This window comes from Chrysemys picta, chromosome 4 (genome assembly GCF_011386835.1).
Source record: "Chrysemys picta bellii isolate R12L10 chromosome 4, ASM1138683v2, whole genome shotgun sequence".
In the NCBI taxonomy this organism is placed as follows: Eukaryota; Metazoa; Chordata; order Testudines; family Emydidae; genus Chrysemys; species Chrysemys picta.
The window spans coordinates 51,327,425-51,351,240 of record NC_088794.1 but is presented as its reverse complement, the minus strand read 5'-3'; the positions used below and the strand labels follow the sequence as shown (position 1 = coordinate 51,351,240).

The 23,816-nt window shown below is 47.1% G+C and overlaps 1 protein-coding gene across 1 annotated transcript; it reads right to left on the bottom strand.

Moving 5' to 3' along the window:
- Positions 1 to 2,268: 2,268 nt before the first annotated feature.
- On the bottom strand, positions 2,269 to 5,965 carry LOC135983256 (uncharacterized). Its single transcript, XM_065594063.1, has 3 exons — positions 5,438 to 5,965; positions 2,646 to 4,144; positions 2,269 to 2,413 (listed from the first exon to the last, which is right to left on the bottom strand). Exons 1-3 carry the CDS (start codon positions 5,963 to 5,965, stop codon positions 2,269 to 2,271), a joined length of 2,172 nt encoding a protein of 723 aa, XP_065450135.1.
- Positions 5,966 to 23,816: the final 17,851 nt, after the last annotated feature.

The following is a 23,816-nucleotide window of genomic DNA, read 5'->3' as shown; positions in this document are numbered from 1 at the left end:
TACTTGTACATTACACATCTGTATTTGCTACCTGTAATCCTGTGTCTGGAGACAGGATAGTGAACTAGATGGACCACTAGTCCGAACATCCCTACTGTGGGTACGTCTACACTTACCTCCGGGTCCGGCGGCAGGCAATCGATGTTCTGGGGTCGATTTATCGTGTCTGGTCTAGACACGATAAATTGATCCCGGATCGATCCTGGAAGTGCTTGCCGTCGACGCCGGTACTCCAGCTTGGCGAGAGGAGTACGCGGCATCGACGGGGGAGCCTCCCTGCTGTGTCTGGACCCGCTGTAAGTTCGGACTAAGGTACTTCAAATTCAGCTATGTTATTAACGTAGCTGAATTTGCGTACCTTAGTCCGAAGTGGGGGGTTAGTGTGGACCAGGCCTGTGTGTTCCTATGTTTACTGCTGCTTCCCAGGCCCAAGATAACCTCCACGTTGTCACTCCCTGATGGTGGCCTGTGACAGGGTCGGTAGCTCACCGCTGTGGCGCCTCCTCCTGGCCGCTTCGGGGAATTAGTTTTGCGCCAGTAGAGCGCCCTCTTTGGGTGGCGTTCCGCCTGTCGTCTCGCCTCTGTGGGGTGCACGGACTTGCGTTGCTCCCAACGTCGGCGTCCTCTTCCGGAGCACTGCCCTCCGACAGTGTCCCTTTGTCCAATCACACCCCCTTCCGGGGGGGGTTAAACAACAGCCCCACACCCTCGAGTCCGATCCTCAGAGTCCAGGACCCGGTGTGGTTCTGACCGGCCGCTCCCTGCGGCCCGTGGCTGTGTGTGGGGCAGCACAGCAAACAAAGGGGGGGAAAAAGGGGGGGGGGGACTCAGGCCCGCCCACTACTCTGAGTCCCGGTCCAGAGGCCCTCGGGTGACAGTCTCACTGTCTTCCTTCTCCTTCCTCCTCTGACTATCCCTCTGGACCGCTTCCCCAACAGCCCTTCGCTACGCTAGGCCTCCTCCTCCCAGGCCTGCCGCCTAGCAGGCTATGGAATAGGGCCTTCTCCCACTCTCTCAGGCTGGCCTGCACTGCGCTGTCCGTGGTGCTGGCCTCCCAGCTCTGGAGACAGACCTTCCCCTCTGAAGGCCTGGGACAGACTGACTGCTCCTGCTCTGGGCAGCCTTTTATATGGCTAAGCCGGGCCCTGATTGGCTGGCTACAATCTGCCTTCTGATTGGCCCTCTGTAAGCCCTTCCCTGATTGGTTGGGCGACTGCGCAGGCGCCTAGGCCTGTTGCAGCCCACCCTCTCTGAGTGTGGGGCAATCGCCCCACCACACACCCTCCCCGTTAAGAACCTTCCCAGGGGGGGGGGGAAAGGTATCCTAATCGGCCTAATGTTCAGGAGCTCGGAACTTAGCCTTTATCCCACAGTGGCTCGGCTTACCGGCTCAGAGTCCAGAAACTTAGCCCTTGTCTCGGGGCCCCATGGCCTACTGGTCCCAAAGTCACGGAAATTAGTCTGTGCTACCAGGCAACCCGGCTTATCCACCGTCTCAGCGGGGGGGTCCCACCGAAACACGCTGAGGCTTACCGGGTCCGACGTACCAGTCCGTCGATTCCCTGAAACTGCCTCCTACCCGTTCAGCTGCCGGAGTGTCCCACGGGTTCCCTGATTCTCCACGGGTCTCGTGGTCCACCGCCTCTGCTGGTCCCTCCCACAGTGAGGCTCCCTCTCGACCTGGTGAAGTCACAGTCCTTGGCGGTTCCAGGAGTGTGGGCTGGTCCTCCACAGGGGCTTCCCGCAAGGGTTCTTCTCCCAGGGCCGTCTGCCTAGGCGGGGGTATGCTCCCTCCTCTCGCACTCTCCGTGCATTTGGGACACACCCCGTACGAGCGTGACGGATCTTCTGCCGTCAGGGCTAACTGTCTAGGACCTTGGCAGTTGGATGGGGGCTTGGCTGCCCCCTCGCAGACCACCCCCTGGGCTAAGGACCCCCCTCCTTGATCCGATTCTTCACCCTCCTCCCCTAGCCTGGAGAAGAAATCGGCGTTAGTATGGGCCTTACCCGGTCGGTGGAGCACCTGGAAGTCGTAAGGCTGGAGGGCGAGGTACCACCGCATAATTCTAGCATTCGTGTCTTTCATGCTGTGGATCCATCGCAATGGGGCGTGATCTGTGATTAATTTAAAACTGTTCCCTAGCAGGTAGTAACGAAGGGCATCGATAGCCCACCGTACCGCCAGGGCCTCTTTCTCTATCGTTGAGAAATGTCTTTCCCGGGGGAACAGCTTCCGACTTAAATACAGTACGGGATGTTCCTCCCCGTCTACTTCCTGGGAGAGTACTGCTTCCGAAGCGTCTGTTTGGAGTATAAACTCTTTCGCGAAGTCGGGGTGTCGTAGTACTGGTTCTTGAGTGAGCCGTTCCTTGAGTGTGTTAAAGGCTCGCTCGCATTGCGTAGTCCACTGTACCTGTCGAGGTTGGGAGTTCTTCGTTAGGTCTGACAAGGGAGCGGCTATAGATGCGAAGTCTGGCACAAAACGGCGATAGTACCCAGCCAGTCCTAAAAACTGGCGTACTTGTTTCTTAGTCGTGGGGGTGGGTACATCTCTGAGGGCTTGTACCTTGCTAATCAGGGGTGTTAGTTTCCCCCCTCCTACCGTGTATCCCAGGTAGGTCACTTCTTCTTGACCCAAGTGACATTTCGCCGGGTTAGCTGTCAGGCCGGCCGCTCTGAGGGCTTGTAACACTGCTGCCAGGTGGTGTAAATGGCTCTCCCAGTCGAGGCTGTAAACCACGATATCATCTATGTACGCCGCCGCGTATTGGTCATGGGGTTGGAGGACCTTGTTCATCAGGCGTTGAAACGTGGCTGCAGCTCCGTGTAACCCGAATGGCATGGTTACGAACTGGAAGAGGCCGAAAGGTGTAGGGAAGGCAGTCTTCGCCCGGGAGTTTGGCGTCAGTGGGATCTGCCAATATCCTTTAGTCAAATCTAAGGTTGACAGGTACTTGGCTCCCCCGAGGCGCTCTAACAGTTCATCCACTCTCGGCATCGGATAGGCATCGAAACGAGAGATAGCATTGACCTTTCTGAAGTCGATGCAAAACCGGGTCGTCCCGTCTGGTTTCGGTACTAAGACGATAGGGCTTCGCCACTCGCTCGTCGATTCCTCTACCACTCCCATCTCCAACATAGTCTCCACCTCCCGCCGGACGGTGTCCCACATTTTCTTGGGTAACGGTCGATGGTTGTCCGTCACCCTCTTCCCGGGGTCTGTGGCAATATGATGACTCATTAGGGTCGTCCGGCCCGGGCGGGCCGATAAAACATCTGAAAACTCCTCCACCATCTGTTGCAGTTGTCCTCTCTGTCTGGGGTCGAGGCCTGACCCCACCACAGCCGGTCCGGGGTCGGGAAGATCTCCTGCTAGGGGTCCAAGTTCCGACTCTGGGGTGGACGGGCCGATGAACATGGCTTCCCGGGTCTTCCAGGCCTTTAGGAGATTAATGTGATAAATGCGTGTCTCCTTCCGTCGACCAGGTAGTCTGACCTCGTAATCGACTGACCCCACTCGTCGGATCACTTCATAGGGACCCTGCCATTTGGCTAGGAGCTTCGACTTGGCAGAGGGCAGTAAAAGCAGCACCCGATCGCCTGGGGCAAACTTCCTCCCTCTAGCCCCTCGATTATAGAGGCGCTCCTGGCATGCCTGGGCCCGTTCCAGGTTCTCACGGGCGAAGGCCCCTAACGTTCGGAGTCGCTCCCGGAGTTGTAGCACATATTGTGTGGACCCAAGGACCCGTGTTTCCTGTGTTTCCCATTCCTCTTTCAGGAGGTCCAGTATTCCTCTGGGCTGCCTGCCATATAGGAGTTCAAAAGGCGAGAACCCTGTCGAGGCCTGTGGTACCTCTCTTATTGCAAACAGCAGGGCCGGCAACAAGGTGTCCCAATGCGAGGGGTCCTCCTCCACAAACTTCCGCAACATGGCTTTTAGCGTACCATTGAACCGCTCTACCAAGCCATCGGTCTGCGGGTGGTACACCGATGTCTGGAGGGTCCGGATATGGAGGAGGCGACATAGCTCGGCTATTAACTTGGAGGACACATTGGTGCCCTGGTCCGTCAATATTTCCCCGGGTATCCCCACCCGGGCGAAAATCTTTACCAATTCCCCCGCAATGGTCGGTGCCGTCGCTGTCTTTAGGGGAACGGCTTCGGGATAGCGTGTTGCGTAGTGCACGGACTACTAATATAAAGCGGTTCCCTGTCTTACTTCGCTCCAGGAGGCCGACGAGGTCCATCCCGATCCGTTCAAAGGGTACCCCCACAACTGGCATGGGTACCAGGGGTGCGGGGGCTACCCCTTTCGGTCCGGCTCGCTGGCATTCTGGGCACGAGGCACAAAAGTCTGCCACTTCCCGGTGGATGCCTGGCCAAAAAAAATGGCGGGCCACCCTCTGTAGGGTCTTCTCACGTCCCAGGTGTCCGGCCCAAGGGTTGGCATGGGCTAAGTGGAGGAGGCCGGCTCGCAGTCTCCGGGGTACCAACAGCTGGCAGAACGTCTCCCGGGTCTGGGGTTCCTGTGCTATTCGGTACAGGCCGTCCTGCCGTACCTCGAAACGGGGGCCCTGTGGAGTCCGTGGCGTCCCGTCACCCTCAATAGCAGGGTTGGTGGCTTGTTCCCAGGCACGGCTTAGGGTTGGGTCTTCTCGTTGCTCCCGTAAGAAGTCCCCGTCGCGCTCTAACTCTACCCGGGCGTCCTCCACCGAACGGGGTGTCTCCAGGACAACTTGCAGGGGTCTCCGCCGTCGAGGAGGTCCCCTCGCCGGGGTCATCCCTTAGCCTGCGCCCAAGCAGCCCCGTTCCTGGTGCTATATTTCTGTCTGGTCGGGGCTTGGGTGGCTGATATCTCAGGAGGACCTCTCCGAAGCCGGGCCAATCTCGTTCCAACACCACCGGGTAGGCTAGCCTGGGGGCCACTCCTACCCGGAGACCCTCCTCTCGGCAGCCTACTTCCATCTATACCCAGGCTGTGGGATACTGGCAGATGTCCCCATGCACACACTGTAGGTAGATCGGGGGCCCCGAAAGATTGAGATTTGGGACGAGCCCCTCTCGTATGAGGGTCTGACTACACCCCGAATCTACGAGGGGATTGGTGGGGTTCCCTTCCACCCGGACCGGGACTATCAACTTTCCTGCCCCTCTCTTCCGGGCCCGTTGTCCGGCCATCCAGGCCTGCCCGTAGCTGCAGTCCATAAAAGGGCAATCTCGCCGGAAATGTCCTTCTTGACCGCAGTCCCAGCACCTCTCTCGGGTCTCGGCCGTGCTTGTGCCTCCTCCGGGGGGGGCCTGTTCGCTCCGGGGGCTGTCGCTCCCTCCGAGTCGTCCCCGGTAGTAACTTGGGTCGGGGTTCAGAGTTGGGAGGCCTCGGACGCCCATGGCTGTGGCCTGCCAGTGGTTCGGAGGCTCCCGCCCCACAAGAGTTTACCTTCTCTGCGCCGCCCTTGCGACCAAGGCTTCCGGCCGCTCGGGGTGGCGCCTCCGCTCCCTCTGCCGACAAGTAATCCTCCATTAAGGCCACTGCTGTGGAGAGGGTGGCCGGGCGATGCCGTCGTACCCAGGCCCTCCCTCCCGGGGGTAGGATCTGGGTGAACTGCTCTAAGGCTACCATCTCCGCGACCTGGGGTCCCGTCAGGCCCTCTGGGTTCAACCACCTCCAGCAGTGGTCTCGGATGCGTTGGGCCACAGCGCGGGGTCGGGCCCCAGGAGGATATTGTTCCTTGCGGAGACGCTGTCGGTAGGTCTCTGGGCTAATGCCGGTATGGTCTAGGATGGCCGCCTTGACTCGGGCGTACTCGAGCGTTTCCCGGGAGTCGAGGCTCCGATATGCGGCCTGAGCCTGCCCCGTCAAATAAGGGGCTAGTAACTTGGCCCAATGTTCTGAGGGCCACCGGGCAGCAGTCGCCACCCGTTCAAAAGTCACCAGATAGGCCTCTGGGTCATCCTCGGGCCCCATCTTGGTGAGGCGTATCGGTAGGGCCCCTGGGGTGTCTCCCAGTCCGGTTCCCATGGGGGCGGCAGGGGTGCCTCCTGTCGGCCGTAATAGTGCGGCCATCTGTTGCACCAAATGTTCCTGCTGCACCCGCTGCTGGGTGGCCAACTCTCGGAGGAGCTGCTGATGATTCTCTTGGTGCTGAGTCATCAGCAGCTGCTGCTGAGTGGTCATTTGCTGCAGCATTTGCACCTGCTGCTGGTGCTGCTGGGCCGACTGCTCCTGCTGCTTCTCTAGCAGCCATTTTAATAGCTTCTCAGCCTCCATGTTGGGGTTCAGCGGGTTACTCCCGATTCAACCCCCACACTCTGGACCCCTTTGGTGGGTCCTGGTCTGCACCCACAATCCGGGTCGACCGTCTGTCAGTGCACGGCACTGCTCTGGGCAATAGTCCGCAGTCTTGGCGCTGGCCCCTCGTATCAGGGGCGGACCGCTATGCCCGCATTCTCCACCACGTGTGACAGGGTCGGTAGCTCACCGCTGTGGCGCCTCCTCCTGGCCGCTTCGGGGAATTAGTTTTGCGCCAGTAGAGCGCCCTCTTTGGGTGGCGTTCCGCCTGTCGTCTCGCCTCTGTGGGGTGCACGGACTTGCATTGCTCCCAACGTCGGCGTCCTCTTCCGGAGCACTGCCCTCCGACAGTGTCCCTTTGTCCAATCACACCCCCTTCCGGGGGGGGGGGTTAAACAACAGCCCCACACCCTCGAGTCCGATCCTCAGAGTCCAGGACCCGGTGTGGTTCTGACCGGCCGCTCCCTGCGGCCCGTGGCTGTGCGTGGGGCAGCACAGCAAACAAAGGGGGGGAAAAGGGGGGGGGACTCAGGCCCGCCCACTACTCTGAGTCCCGGTCCAGAGGCCCTCGGGTGACAGTCTCACTGTCTTCCTTCTCCTTCCTCCTCTGACTATCCCTCTGGACCGCTTCCCCAACAGCCCTTCGCTACGCTAGGCCTCCTCCTCCCAGGCCTGCCGCCTAGCAGGCTATGGAGTAGGGCCTTCTCCCACTCTCTCAGGCTGGCCTGCACTGCGCTGTCCGTGGTGCTGGCCTCCCAGCTCTGGAGACAGACCTTCCCCTCTGAAGGCCTGGGACAGACTGACTGCTCCTGCTCTGGGCAGCCTTTTATATGGCTAAGCCGGGCCCTGATTGGCTGGCTACAATCTGCCTTCTGATTGGCCCTCTGTAAGCCCTTCCCTGATTGGTTGGGCGACTGCGCAGGCGCCTAGGCCTGATGCAGCCCACCCTCTCTGAGTGTGGGGCAATCGCCCCACCACATGGCCCCTTTTATAAGATCTTCTTTTATGCCTTATAAATTTGTTCAAGGTGCCATTTTAGGTACAGATTTTCAAACTGCAAACCCTCAATTTACACGGGACGTGGAACAGCTTTGCATGGAAATAGCCCTTAATCACGTTGAGATCTTTCCTGCTCCCTTTGCAAAATGAGGGGCATTTCGTCACCAAAGAAGGTATTTAATCCCGTTAATGGAAAAGATCTTCCACAGATACATTTCCAAATAATTCAAATTTAATGAAATTTTCTTCTGTACACTCCAGCAGATTAAATACAGTCAGAGACAAGCCATTAACTAATGCAAATGGAAGTTGCAGAGGAAAATTTGCAGAGTTTGCCTACAAGTCCACTCAGTCCTACTTCTTGTTCAGCCAATTGCTCAGACAAACAAGTTTGGTTACAATTTGCAGGAGATAATGCTGCCCGCTTCTTGTTTACAATGTCACCTGAAAGTGAGAACAGGCATTCGCACAGCACTGTTGTAGCTGGCATTGCAAGATATTTACGTGCCAGATGCGCTAAAGATTCATATGTCCCTTCATACTTCAACCACCATTCCAAAGGACATGCGTCCATGCTAATGATGGGTTTTGCTCAATAATGATCCAAAGCAGTGCAGACCAACACATGTTCATTTTCATCATCTGAGTCAGATGCCACCAGCAGAAGGTTGATTTTCTTTTTTGGTGGTTCGGGGTCTGTAGTTTCTGCATCAGCATGTTGCTCTTTTAAGACTTCTGAAAGTATGCTCCACACCCCATCCTGATCAGATTTTGGAAGGCACTTCAGATTCTTCAATCTTGGGTTGAGTGCTCTAGCTATCTTTAGAAATCTCACATTGGTACCTTCTTTGTGTTTTGTCAAATCTGCAGTGAAAGTGTTCTTAAAATGAACAACGTGCTGGGTCATCATCCGAGACTGCTATAACATGAAATATATGGCAGAATGCGGATAAAACAGAGATCAGGAGACATACAATTCTCCCCCAAGGAGTTCAGTCACAAATTTAATTAACACTTTTTTTTTAAACGAGCGTCATCAGCATGGAAGCATGTCCTCTGGAATGGTGGCCAAAGCATGAAGGGGCACACAAATGTTTAGCATATCTGGCGCATAAATACCTTACAATGCCGGCTACAAAAATCCCATGTGAATGTCTGTTCTCACTTTCTGGTGACATTGTAAATAAGAAGCGGGCAACATTATCTCCCATAAATGTAAACAAACTTGTTTGTCTTAGCATTTGACTGAACAAGAAGTAGGACTGAGTGGACTTGTAGGCACTAAAGTTTTACATTGTTTTGTTTTGAAAGCGGTTATGTAACAAAAAAACCCTACATTTGTAAGTTGCGCTTTCACGATAAAGAGATTGCACTATGGTACTTGTATGAGGTGAACTGAAAAATACTATTTCTTTTGTTTATCAGTTTTAGAGTGCAAATATCTGTAATAATATAAAGTGAGCACTGTACACTTTGTATTCTGTGTTGTAATTGAAATTAATATATTTGAAAATGTAGAAAAACATCCAAAATAATAAATTTCAATTAATATTCTATTGTTTAACAGTGCAATTAAAACTGCGATTAATTGTGATTAATTTTTTGAGTTAATCATGTGAGTTAACTGCGATTAATCGACAGTCCTAATAGCCATTGTTGTATTCAGCAGCTAAAATGTACTTGCTTAGTGAGGGGGATTTTTTTATAGGTTTAAGCATAATCAGGACACAATAAGCCAGTTTTCAAAAGGGCTTCAGCCTGGTCTCTAATTTTGGGTTCAAAATCATTTGTGTAATTAGGGGCTGGTACTGCAAAGTCAATGAGCAATTTACTGAAATCCCAAGTGCCTTGAATTCCCATAGACTACAACAGGTGTTGAAGATATTCTACAGCTCCAGGAGTTGTATAGCACATAACAGGATCAAGCTTTTATTTCTTTGGGCCTTATAATTCAATGATAAATATTGTCTGAACCAATTCTATTACTTGATAGTAAACTTACACTATCCAGACCTGCCAAATGCCATGTGTCTCACAGGACACACATATACAGGCTGCACCTCATGCATTCCTGCAGCCCATGCTGAATTCAGCCAGGCTGAACGAATGACCTGTAATCATGGATCACAGCTGCCAAAAGCTGCTCTCAGAGTAGCAGCCGTGTTAGTCTGTATCCGCAAAAAGAACAGGAGTACTTGTGGCACCTTAGAGACTAACAAATTTATTAAAGCATAAGCTTTCGTGGGCAAAATCCCGGATGTAGCCCATGAAAGCTTATGCTCAAATAAATTTGTTAGTCTCTAAGGTGCTAACAGCTGCTCTGACACCTTTTAAGCAGGCAGCCATGCGGCTCACTATTCTGAGTGGGAACTGATCTAAGTAGGAACAGAGTGAGCCTAGAGAAGGATAGCGAAGTGGCAACAGCAGAAAGAGGGCCTAGCTTCCATCAAGCCATCTTCCCCAGACAGCCCATCCCTTGTTCCTAGTCTCTCCTCAGCTTTCCCCCCACAGGCCACCAACAACAGCAGCAGCCCACAGAGACAGCCGACCCCAGCTTCTTCTGCATAGACACTGAACTGCTCCCCCTCTATTCCTCACCTACTTTTGGACACATCCATAAATCCAGCTTCCCTTGGCTAACTCCCAGAAACCCCCGCTGACCCAGCTCTTCCAATAGCCCCCTGCTCCCTTCTTCGCTCCGACACCCCACAAACCCAGCTTCCTTTAACTGCCCTTAGACTCTGCAACAATCCCGAACTACCCTATCTGCCACTCCAACAGTGCCAAAAACCCAACTGGCCAGCGTCTCCCAGCCACCACCTAGCTACCCCAATACCCACCCCCACTATCTCCATTTTCTGCCAGACACTCCTACAAACCTATCTGCTCCAGTTTTTCCCTCCCAGACAGCTCCCACCTACTCCCCAGAGAATCCTTCACCATCATCCACCTATCACAGCTGCCATGTTTTGTGCAGCTCCATGTCTTAGTCAAGCCATTGCTTGAAATAGGGTATCTTCTCCTTATGATGAAATTTATGGTCAGATAAAAATTATGTAAATATGCAAATTCTTTAATTAGTTAATTTGCAAAAAATGGCATAGGCTATCACAGATGGAGCTTCACAAAACTTGGTAGCTATTAATATCTATCAGTGTTGGTTAAGTCAGCACAGTTAAGTAGATTCTTGCACCCCGGGTGGGGGAGAAAGGATGGTTCCATGGTTAAGGTTGTTTCTCAGTTCTGCCACAGTCTTCTTGTCTGACTGGGAGCAAGTCCCTTAACCTCTCTGTTCCTCTGTTTTCCCTTATCTCTGTAAAGCAGAGATAATATGGCAGGACTATAAGGCTTAATTCATTAATGTTTGTAGAAGTGCCAGAAGAACCTCAGACAGAAGTGCAGAATGTTATTGTGCCATACCTCACCATCAATTTTTAAGCAGAATTAGATATTGAAAGCAATATTTATGGTACCATTGCTCATCAATACTGGCAAGCACTATAAAGTAGACCCAAACTAGGGAAAGAATACCTAGGACCAACTAATGAGGTAAATGGGAGTGGGCTACACGTTTTAAATAGACCTTAATGAGCCAAATTCAACCCTGTCATAAGTGAGCAAATCACAACTGACATCAACCATGTTTAGATCACCTATGCCATGAGGGTGCTGGTGTACTGGTTTTAAAAGCTTTAGCCATGTGTGGTGTCTCTTACGACTTGTTTTCTAGTATTGAACCTTTAAATGAAAACAAACAATCCTCAATCCTGCTTCAGATGTAGCTACACACACACACAGTGCTCTCTCATGGACACCATACTTTTGTCCTTTTTTGTTTTGTACTAGAAAATAAAAGGTAGAGGGAAACCATGCAGCTCCTTTGCCTGTATGGAAAAATATACTAAAATCATTTAAGAATATTCAAGTAAAAACATACATAAAACTACTTATTGAAAATTTGAGTTTCAATGCATGCTCACTGGTTATTTAGTAGCATCACCTTTGACATTAAATTGCTTTGAATAACGCTTTTTAACAAAAAAATAAAAGCCTGTACATTTACTCATTTAACCTCCTCTTCTCATTGCACAGGGTATGTAAATATTTCAAGTATTTTACACATTTGAAATGAACACACATACACACAAAAGACATATGGACATGAATATTATAGGGTCTGATGCAATCTTCCAGGATTTGCGAGATCAAGCTGCTCGTCTGTAATTTTTATACAGCTGGTATAGTTAATCCCTTGGCCTTCAACCCGTTTATTAGTCTTTCTAGCTCTTCGGATTTCTAGCTCAAATACTTGTCCAGACAATGTTGTCCTGGCCTCTCTTCACACACTTTAAGCTATTCAGGAGTTTCTGTGCTACAATAAAGAAATTTTTGCAGCCAACAGCTCTGTTATTTTATTTGCATAACCTCTGCTGTTTTGCTTACCACACTTTTTTTATAAAACAGATCACGTAAGGCAATGTTGAGAACAATTACAACAATAATGTATTGACTAGGAGCCATACTCATTGCTAAACAGAATTTAACAGAATGTATGCACTATTAATCTTTTCAGCTTGGAAGAGGTTAAGAGACTTTCTATTTTTATCAAGATGTTTCTTAGTGTTCTGTTATTGTTCATCTATTTTATCTTTGAAGAAAATGTTCTGGCTGAATCTGGTGACTGAAGAAGACAGAAATTATTAAATGCAGTTGCTATGATTCTCCTTCCTCAAAGAGCAATCATATGCTTTCAGCATGAATGAGCTTTACATTAAGAGAAAAAACAAAGCAAGAATAAAAGCCTCCATGAGTGTCTCTCCTATCTAACACGCTGCATGAACTCTGCTTCACAAAATGGCAGGCAGAATCCTTTGGAATGTAAAGATGTAAAGAAAGTCTTAACAGTAGTGTCCCAGCAGAGAAGAAATAGCCAAGTTCCTGCTAGATAAACTTCCGCTGCACAAGGAAAATAAAATGTGATAATGTCTCTGATTTACTTCTAAAGCAAATCTGAGTAAGCATAGGCAACATCGTGCACTTGTAGAATGCTTTTGAGAGGTTTTAATTTTAACATTTAAAGATGCAAAGGTACTAGGTCAAATTCATAGATGATGTGTAAGGTGGTGCAAATTATATATTGGCAAATGGGTATAAGAGAGTGTTAAGGGAGGCTAGGGGAGCTTACGTATGTTTAAATGGAAAAGAGCAGTTTAGCAGGAAAATCAACTAGCATGAGGACGTAAAAAGGTAGAAATTCAAACTCCCGCCCAAATTTAATTCCAACTTAAAATTTAACTTTTTATACCTTCCTGTTCAACCTGGTCTAAGGGTACATCTACACTACAGGGGGGAGTCGATTTAAGATACGCAAATTCAGCTACGTGAATAGCGTAGCTGAATTCAACGTATCACAGCCGACTTACCCCGTTGTGAGGACGGCGGCAAAATCGACTTCTGCGGCTTTTTGTCGGCGGCGCTTACTACCACCTCCGCTGGTGGAGTTAGAGCGCCGATTCGGGGATCGATTGTCGCGTCCCAACGGGACGCGATAAATCGATCCCCGAGAGGTCGATTTCTACCCGCCAATTCAGGCGGGTAGTATAGACCAGACCTAAGTTACACCACTTTACACTTGGCCCATAGGGTCTCATATTCCTTAGCAAGCTTTGGATACCATATGTCCTGTTTCTCCATCTCTGGTCTGAAATTATGGGGCTTTTGGTTTAGAATGACAAAATAGCCTCTCTGTATTCCTCATGCAACAACACTAGGCCTTGAAAATACCCAGACTGCCATCCTAGAAATGCAAAGTGTTCTTGAAAGTATGTAAAATTTTATCTTATGACATAATATCACATGGTTCATTTTAATAATTGCTTGAATCTTATGGGAAAGTCCTAGAGCATTTAATAGAGAACGATAACCTTCCCACAGAGATTTTAAACCAGCCTTTAAAATTCTATTGTAAGGATAAAATTCTCTCTTAAATTCTGTAGCTTTTTATGTAACTTCTACAGAATCCTATTAAATTTCTAGAGGACATTCTTGGTGTAATCTGAATTAAGTTCTATAGGACTTTTCCATAAGGACTGGCAGATAAAAGTGCCATATACACAAACACAGCTATTCATATTCTGGATGTGATTTTCAAACTAGATCAGCTTGGTCTACACCAGAAACACTGGCCTATCCTGGACTGCTTACTACACGGAGGGTCTGTCTACACTTCGAGTTGTGGGTGTAAAGACCCACCCGAGATGCTAGGCATGTACTCAGGGCAGCTAGCCCCTCTTCTGCTACTGTGGCTACTCTCTCTTTTTAGCATGGCAGCACCAAACTAGTGTAGGTATGTCTCCTTGTGCTGGGAATCACATCCTCAACTCGAAGTGTAGACATACCCAATGTGCAAGACCTTCTCAGCTTCAAGGCAAGAAGAAGCAACCATCATTGTCTGCTTCTGGAAGCTCATGGAGCCAAATACCACGACAACCTTGTAGATAACTCAACTCCACAAAAAGGACATGGAATACATCTGTGAGTAATGGTTATATATATACACACTAGAAATGCATTCATTTGGTGCCACTGGCACCAAAGCATCCATTCCTTCTCCACTGTCCCCAGAGATCTCCATGGTTCTCTGATGGCCCCTGACAGAAGAAGCAACAAGAAAGAAGAAAATTCCAAGGACAGAAAACAGGTGTAGACAGGCTCTAGGACAAAGAATTCTTGTGAGTCGGCATTCTGACTGGGGAAAAAGTAAAGAAATTCCATCTCTTCTCCAATATAGCAGCTGTTAAACCATTGCAGATTGAGAATGGCCTTGTTAACACACAATACCTCCTCACAGCTATAGAACCCAGCACTCCTGATGTGAGGACTAACAGGCTAGTTCATAAGAAATTCATAAGTTCAGGAGACAGAGCTTTTTCTCAGCAACTAGTCGAACAAACTGGAATTTGCTCCTGGAAGAAATTAAGATGACCACGAACTTCAGAGTAAATCCCACACCTCTGGCCTAACCTTTCCATAGTAAAAACACATTTAAAGGTGGGGAAAAGCAAGCAAAGAAAATGAAAACAAAACCCTTGACCAAATAAGACAAGTTCAGTCCCTGCTGAGTTCTCAAAATGAAGCTCTCTGTGGGCTTTTACATAACATTTTAAAAACAATACAAAATTAACTGACCACTATCTGGCATGAAGATTAATCAAGTTTAAGTAACATAAATAAGGATGATAATAATACAGACTCCTACTCATCTTGAATATGATGGAAGACCTCAGATGTTGGAAGAAATTATACCTTAGGGCCTGATTCTGCAAAGTGAGGTGTAGAACTGAGTGAAATTTTGAATTTCCATCCTGGAAATTGACATTTTTCAGCAAAATCAAGATTTTCTTGTGGAAAATTATGATTTTGCAGAAATTTTCCACTGGAAAATTCCCAACCAGCTCGTTCTAATTGCCTTTACCTTCCATTGACTGAGCTGGAATGGATGGTGTAAGCACACTCGGCACTTTGCCAATTCAGTAAATTCTACTCCTGGATATTACACTATATTTTAGGGATTTTTTTAAAGCCATGGCTGTCCTAGCACTATGGAGATGGGCGCACTCTGTCTTTGCTTAGAAATTTAAATAAATAAGTAAACAAACACATCTTCTCTAGTGCCTCAGATACACAATGAAAAGGAGAGTAGCCATCCAGTGAAATCATACACACAGTAATGTGATAGACTGTAATGATGGGAAGATATAGCATGTGTGACTCTACAAATTTTATAATACCCCCCTTTTCCCCCCTTACAAAAGTTATTCTTTCTTAGGCTGATGTTAATTTGTCCCTTACCTATGATCTCTTCATTAGCCCATCACAAATCAGGTTTAACAACCACGTATCCCTCTTGCTCCATACTGAAGGAGAGATTTTTTCAACTTTCTCCCCTTTCTTACAGAGCAGCAATCAATTGAAGGCACCTACAAAGTGTGCAACCTTCCTGGATAATGTTGTCTGCTTAATAATTCCTCTCACATCATTGGTGCCTCTCTGAATTGTTCCAACATCAAACACAAATAACACAGTGGTTAGTGAAATAGTGAAGCAGCAGGACAGTGCTTGGAATTACATTCCAGCTTCTTAGTTATTAAATAACACTTCTGTAAAAATGTCAATCCTTTTTAAACAAGAGTGTTGAATACATTTCTCCTCTGTCTTTCCCAAAGTGAATAATCAGTCTGAAGACCATCTGTCTGTGTAGCAATCTCCTGCCTCTGTTCCTAGGTCTGATTAATGAGGCTAAAGAACACAATGGTACATACACATAACCTAGAACTGTGTCCTATAAAAGACAACAGTATCTGTGTAATCCTGTCTGTTACATGCTGTCTCTCAAACAGCAGGGTATTTGTGGATGGGTGAAAAAGAGGGAGACAAAGAATACCTATGTGCCTCAATATGTCCTTTAAAAATACCACTAGCTGTGGACTTTCATAACCTGATACAAAAATCACCTCATGGTTTTCATTCAATATACTCCTTAAAACTCTACTGTGATGCTTTTAAAAAAAAAATCAAACATGGTTAGGCAACATGTGTGGTGTGACCACTGCTTAGCAACTGTTCATAATCACCTGTTACATGGCACTCCCCCAGTCTGTTTATTGTAACCAATTGTTGCCTCTCATTTTATACTTAGATTGGAAGCTCTTTGAGGCAAGCACCACAGCATCTAGCACAATGGGGCAACGACTGAGGTTGCTGGACGCTAATGCAGGATGCTACAACTACTAAACACCACCAGCTGGTTTTACCAGGATTTAGTGGTAAATTAATGGTGGATTTGGTGGTGTACATTCACAGGCACGGAATACTGACATATATTTCTAGTGAGATCTTTCTTTTAAAAATCATTTTAAGAGGGTTCAGCTGTGTTACTATTGGAGGTACTCAGAAAGCTTTGATCAAGAAATATTTGAGGAAAAACTGGAAGGAAAACTGATCACAAAAATGGGTAAGATTTTTCCACCCACAGCAGCTCTAGTTGTATATTTTGGTTTGATCCAAGAGTACATTGTCCCATTGATGTAACATATGTAAGCAGAGTCAGGATGAGTCTGAAACTCAAAGTAACTGATAGTGGTTACTTTGGCTGGTGTGGGATCCCCAGTTTCTCTGTTATTGGGGCAGGAAGAATAAAGTTTTGTTACCCTGATTCTGTGAATCAAGGCCAGTGGAACTGTTGTATGACAGAAGGACTGAGTGAGTCCTTCACCATTACCTAAGTAGCACTTGCTTGACAAGGGGCATAAGTTACAAAACCCAGTGAATTGAGAGAGGATGGGGTCAGGTATTTGTATCTGATGGTATGGGGCCCCTCTGAGGGCTTGCAACACCAATTGCACCACCCCCTCTCTCCACTGTTGAATGTCAGAGCTAACTTTGATTCCATTAGGAGTCTAGTTACAGGCTGCTGAGCTGAATTCACTTTGGGCCAATGGTGCACCAGCACTGGGGCTCCCCTACTCTGAGCTGAAATCACAAAAGAGTGCTGTGGGGGAGCCTGAAGCTATATTGCTAAGCAGCCGGTGGAGCAATTTGTGGGGACGACTGGAGGAGCAGCGAGCAGCACAGAGCCTTGCGGGGATGGTTGGAGCGGCCCAAGGAACGGCGAGCGGAGCTGTTTGCAGGGATGGCTGGAGAGGCTCACAAGTCGGTGAGCAGAGCGAAGTGGAGCAGCTCGTAGAGCGGAGCGGTTCGTGGGACGGCAGGAAGTGGACTGGCTCGTGATGAAGGCTGCGGCGGAACCCCATGGAGAGACAGCCGGCCGGCCTCGGATCACGTAAGGTGCCCCTTAACACCCTGCATGCCCCACCCTTATACTCTGGGGCTGCACTGACCAGGGACAGAGACTTTGGGGTTTGTTGGACTTTTGGGACTTTGGGTGGTTGCTGGACCCAAGAGACTTTGGGGGTGTTGGACTTTGGGGACTCTGGGTGATTTTTGGGTTGCTGGATTCAAGAACCAAAGGGAAAGGGGACAGCCCAATTTGCTGGGGTGGGTTTTTTTGCTCATGGTTTGTGTTATGAATCCTGTTTGTGGTGTTTTTCCAATTTAATGCTCATGTCATTTACCTCCTGTTATTAAACATTTTCTGCTACACTCAGACTCCGTGCTTGCGAGAGGGGAAGTATTGCCTCTTAGAGGCACCCAGGGGGTGGTATGTAATTGTCCCAGGTCACTGGGTGGGGGCTCGAGCCGGTTTTGCATTGCGTTATTGAAACGGAACCCCTAGATACAGAACCCGGCCCTTGTTGCTGCCAACTTAGATGGGCAGAAGGGTTACACATATAAGTTGAACTAGCAATGATGGGAGTTTAGTGCATATATAGAAAGTAGAAAATGCCCCCCTTTTGAAAATACATTTGTGACAGATATGGCAATTTCCTGCAATATCTTTGGGAGGCCTTACTGTATTAAGTTTCTGTATCATTGGGAAGGGTGACCACAGCTCTCCAGAAACTAAGATCAGTGCAGGATGATTAGGCAAATTCACTCAGGTTGTAATTTGATACAAAAACCTGGAGAGGCTCATATATACTGGTTCAAACTGGATTCTCCAGAGACCAAACAGGCAAAGAAAGGACTTGTGGGTAAATAGTCTGGGTTTAATCTGACTCAGCCACCTTTCTGTCAATAAATGGATAAGAACAGTTGCCCTCCTTGTAGAAGGGTTGGAAGGACTAGCACTAACCAAAGTCCTTACTGGAGTTGGGGAGGTGATCTCTGGTAAACTTTTCAGCATGCCTGTTTGGGTTTTTTTAATTGTTTTTAATATGTTTTTTCTAATGCTTTCACCTTAAGAATAAATGTACTTGCTTATAAAGGGCTGCGCAGTAACTTACAAAGGGCTGCTGCCTGGTAACTAGTAACTACTGGCAATTTCAGCTTTTCATAGCCTTGTAGGAGAAAACACAGTGTGTTCTGGGTTATCTGGCTTGCTACTAATGTAGGCAGGGAACCGTGCTGTTTGGGAAAACCCCAGTCAGGAGGAAGACAGATGCAGGTGTCAGCTCAAGAGAGGTGAGGAGCCGGGAATACTTTCTGAACCATGGAGGGAGAATACAGCTGCAGTTGCCATGAACTATGACAACAATCCCTCAACAACCTTATTCCTTTACAAAGCTTCCATTCCAAGGGCCCAATCCTGTGAGCTGTTGAATAACTCAGTGTGAAACACTGAGCAACCTCCATTCATATTCATTTCAGTGGGAGTCAAGGGAGCTCAGCACATTGAAGGTTCAGGTACAAGATGAAAAGACTGAGAATTCAGTTTAGTGCAAGTAAAAATTGCAGAGGGCAGAATTCTGGATGCTTAGCAGAACTATGGGACCAATTCTGCAAACTGATACTACAAAGCATGGCATTTATTACCACAGACATTGAAAAAAGGGCAGGATCAGCTCCTATCTAATTCTGTTGGGTAGATTGGAGCCAGATCCTCCAGCTGTTATTCAGGCAAAACACCCACTGACATCAAAGAGACTTTTGTATGATTAAGGATTGGCCTTTGTGCTGGAAGAGAACCGATTTTCTGTCCAGATCTCTGGTAAGTCATACTTCTGGTCAGGCTGGAAATACTGCACAAACAGCCTCTCTCATGAGACTTCTAGACTCAGCTGCTTCTGGGAAGCGCAAGAAACATGGAAATAAAAAACACAGAGAAAAGGAATCTGAGAAGTTTCACAATGCATACATATTTTGTGTTTGTTGGGGGGGGGGGGGGTTGAGTGGGAGGGATATTCTAATACTCCAGTCTGGTGCAAGGCATAACATGGAGAAGAATACACAAGCCCAAAGGGAACAGATTCCAAAGGGAGGGGTATGTATAGAAGGGATAAAGAGCTATGCAGTTTTCGCATCCCCTGATGTAGCTCTCTACAGTCTATCTGCAGATATGTGCTTGGCTTTGCAGCTGGGTTAGGCAGGACCAGCCTTAAGGTGGGCAATCAGGACAGTCACCCTAGGCACCCACTTCTGGTAGTGTCATATGGAAGGGGGTGCCCAATCAGGGTGTGTGGGGGGGTGTTTTTGTTTGAGGGCACCAAAAACATTTTCTACCCTGGATGACAGAACACCATAACCCTTGCTCCTTAAGACTGACATTCTGCCACATAGTAAGGTTGTAAAAGTACAGGGCTTGGTTCTGGCTTTCTTACAATAATGTAAATTAGTGGAGTTCTCTTTGTCTCATTGTTTCCTTGTAGTCTGTCCACATCCATCTCTTGTCTTATCCTTAGAATGTATGAGCCCTAGGGCACAGGTATCATCTTTTGGTTCTGTGTTCATACAGTGACTGGCACAATGGGGTCCTGGTTCATGGCTGGGGCTCCTACAGGCTACAGTAACATAAATAATAAAATAATAATTTCCAGCACTGTAAACACATTTTTTGTTTGGGCTTCGGATTTTAATTGGTCATAGCATTTCATCTGTATCTAAAGGCACTAGTCATCATCACAATTATCAGCATGTGTCAGTCCTGAAGAAATGCATCCTTGTCCTGCTTTGACTATGTACAGTACTGTATTGACACTGATTCTCCTCATTTCAATCTCATTCTTTTCAGAAGTGTGGGCTGAATTCAAAGCTACTGAAACTCTATTTCTGTCATGTTCTCAAGCCGTTCATTCTGCTCTGAAGCTCCTACTTCTCGCCGATCTGACCACTAATTGCTTTGGCCATTATTATAGCCATTTTTCAAAAAAAATACATCACCCAATTTTTTCACAGCTTTTCACCACGAACAGTGAATGGGACAGGTTTTCCCTTTTATATAGCTATTTCATTTTAGTGTGTGTGTGTATCACTATAATTAAGTAGCCTGATTTTCAGTGATGAGCACCTATAGCTCCAATTGCCATAGATGGGAATTGTGGGTGCTCAGAAAGTCAGGCAATTGTTGGCTGATTCGACTAAGGAATTTTATCAATATATAAAAACCCTAGCTGTATCTAAATGCATTAAATTAAACCCTCCTCCCTATTCAAGTTAATTTATTTAGTTTCTCAAGTAGTCTAGTTAGTAAGAGAAATGATGGATGAGTTCTTGGAAAATCCTAATCCAGAACATGAGAATGTTCTTTAAATTAGTACTAACGTCTGAATTCTTTATTGTATCAAATTCAGACAATTGTTTAATCACAAAAGACATTTAAATGTGTGGCAAAAAAGCCTCCAACCTCCCTCCCCCCCAAAAAAGAAGCAAATTTTAGCCTTTTGTTGCTGTTGAGAATGCTGGAAATTTTCACAAAGCCACATATCTAAATGGCTTCTATTGAAATAAGCAGAAAAAAGTTACAGTTGTGCACATGCATTTTCCTACAGGCCAGTGCCTCTAAGGCCAGGTCTACACTACCCCCCTAATTCGAACTAAGGTACGCAACTTCAGCTACGTGAATAACGTAGCTGAAGTTCGAAGTACCTTAGTTCGAACTTACCTTGGTCCACACTCGGCAGGCAGGCTCCCCCGTCGACTCCGCGGTACTCCTCTCGCCGAGCTGGAGTACCGCAGTCGACGGCGAGCACTTCCGGGTTCGACTTATCGCGTCCAGACTAGACGCAATAAGTCAAACCCAGAAGTTCGATTGCCAGCCGCCGAACTAGCGGGTAAGTGTAGCCAAGGCCTAAGTGGGTTTCTTCATGCATTTATTAATGTGGCACATTTCAAAACAGAGTTCCTCCAGTGATGGTGCTGTGCACATTTACTCTATCTGACTTCAATGGGAGTGGAGGGTGCTCAACACCTTGAAAGAGCAGTCGGTACCTTGCATATACAACTGTGCAAATGATTTCTTGGTTCGTTGACATAGCGAAAAAATGGTGAAAAAAAATAAATTTGGGTCAAAGTGTTTCTATTTTAAGGAAAAAATGTTCCCACCCCACCAAATTAATTGATAAATTTGACAAATTTGAGATGGATTCCTGAAAGGTCTGATCAATCTGCATTTTTCAGTGAAAAAAATTCTCAGCTGAAAAATTTCGCCCATCTTTATTTGCACATCAAGCACCAATATACGTAGCATAAGGCTAGCTCGGAGCCTGGTTGTCGCCACACATATTGCCAACATGGCAGCAGTTTACTGTCATGCCTTAAGAGCCAACAAATCTCCAGTAGCTTGGGCAATGAGTACTCTGTTCATTTCAGCTAAAACATGCTGCTCCTCCAGAATGCCTAATTGTGAAGATGAGTAAAAAAAAAACCCTAACTAACAGTGATCCAGAGTCAGACAAAGAAGGTGAGACTAGAATGGGGATGAGTTAATAAGGGCTTGTCTACACAGTGGGATAATATGCTCCACAGTGGTGTGATTTCTGAAGAGCACTAACATGTTGCACATTAATTGGTCTCTGTAGATCCTGCTCGTGGGCATTAAAGGACATCCAGTGTGCTTGAACATAGTACTGTTCCAAACAGCACTATGTTTGATATAACACTCTTATTATATCATTGCATCATTATTACCATAGACACTAGCAGCCTTCATGCGACCCACTCTGTTAAGTGAGAATTCACGATGAATCCCATGAACTTGGCGACCGAACATTGCTCTTTGATTTCCCGGTCATCAGAGCAGCAACTCAACAATCATAGACATGTATATCACATTTAGAGAGCTTTATCACTCCAGGTGCTGATTCATCTGCAGAGTGCATCAGCTCTTGAAGTTTGGAGAGTTGGAAAATGGAGATAAACTTTTAGAAAGTCCAAAGCATAAGTAACAGTGGGTCAAATTCTCCCTTCATTTACAACCCCATAGGTTTTACCCAATATGATTTACTTGCTGCCCACCCCTCAGTTTAAATGTCACTTCTTGCTTTAATTAAGTCCATCTTTAGCTCATAAGCCCAGTAAATGTGAAGAATTTAATAAAGTACAAGTTTGCCAGCAAGTGAGGATGTTGCAAATTATCACAGCTTTAATTTTTCTTTTTGGAGCTTTTCCCGTGTTTTTAAATCTTTGCTTCCATTCACCTAGTAAAGACAGTCATTCTATAATTACCAGAGACCCCCTCCTTTTTGCCCTTCTCTCATTACATGCATTATACATCCCACCCCTTCCTTCCTGTTCGGAACCCTCTCAATTCACCTTTTCACTGTCACAAGAGAAGATAGGATGCCACAGAAGATTGAGGGCTATGGTTGGCAATTGACCGTGGCAGGTGAAGAGAAAAGAATCCCTATAGCTCATCATGGTGCACAGAGAGGTTGGTGAGGGGTCCTGGTCACAGGATCTCTATTAGGTACGTGGGGAATTACCCTGGTATTGTGTGGTTTGTAGTCATGGATTTTCTTGATCAACCATCTCTGGGAATCCTTAGAAAGGAGAGGAGTTTCCTGAGAAAATTGCGTACAAATAATCACTTGTTAGAAGACTGTTTCTTAACCTCTGCTTCCATTTGGCACGTCTCATAATTGCTGTTTTAAACAGAAGATGAACCCATTCTGTTTTCTAGAGTGGCTGGGATGATATTATCACCACCATGATAAATCACTTTCTAATGAGGCCTATTATTCAAAAACTATTTGCCAGCCATGTGATAAATGATGGGCTGCTTGGAGCCATGCATATTTCTTTCTTTGTCCATTGACAGGCTCCCAAGGATGACTTCAAATTCTACCATCTCAGAAAATCTCCTATAAAGGCTAGATAGTGCCCTAGAACTACAATGCTGTGTTTGGGATGAGGGTTTAGGAAGGGCTACAGATCAGCAAGCACCCTGGGAGGAATTTCATCTGACTCAGACAGAGTCCGTGGCAACTCTTAATTTCCTCAAGCGGGTTCACATAAAATGTTGAAGGGAAAACGTCAAGTTGAAGTCAACATGATTTGGGATCTGGGTAGTGGGGAATAGGTGCCTTTCCTGAATATCTGATATCTAGTAAGAATAAGTGGACCCAGCCTAGTGCTACCCTGTTTATTCCAACAAACTTGTACGTATGTCACTACCAAATGGCCAATGATGTAAAAGATCAGAAAGATCTAGTAGAATAAAGCACAAGAATTTTCCTGTTCAAGCTCTGTGTCTTTTCCTGGTCTAAAATCTGACTGATGGATTCAGGATTGTGTGAAAAGATAAATGCTGCAGGAGTTCAGAGTCCAAAATGAAGTGACTTGCCAAGATCACAAATATATCAATGGCAGAATTTGGAGTAGAACTCAGATCTTCTGACATCCAGTCAGATGACCCACTGGACCATTGCTTCTTCCCAAGAAGGCAGGTGAGAGCTCTTCACAGACAGATTGACCTCAGGTATGAAGGATGAATTAGCCATGGCTTGCTGCATCAGTCAATTATGGTGGTTGTGATTTGGCTGATGTGATAGTGTCAAACAGGAAGATTCCTTATGCCAGATATGAGCTTTGAGCTGTACATGAACTCAGACTGTTGAAGTCAGTGGCCGACCCCTAATGCCCACACACCTCTTTATGCATCAACACAGGGCCAGCCACTCTGCCTCAACATGCC

Bases quoted from the DNA above. Each gene is read 5' to 3' on its own strand.
- LOC135983256 (XM_065594063.1), bottom strand. From the start codon at position 5,965: ATGGGGCCCGAGGATGACCCAGAGGCCTATCTGGTGACTTTTGAACGG. The intron at 4,145-5,437 runs GTAAACTCTTGT...GTTCCCCTAAAG, and splicing joins GCAAGGGCGGCGCAGAGAAG to ACAGCGACGGCACCGACCAT. The intron at 2,414-2,645 runs ATGTCACTTGGG...CAACCTCGACAG, and splicing joins CTGACAGCTAACCCGGCGAA to GTACAGTGGACTACGCAATG.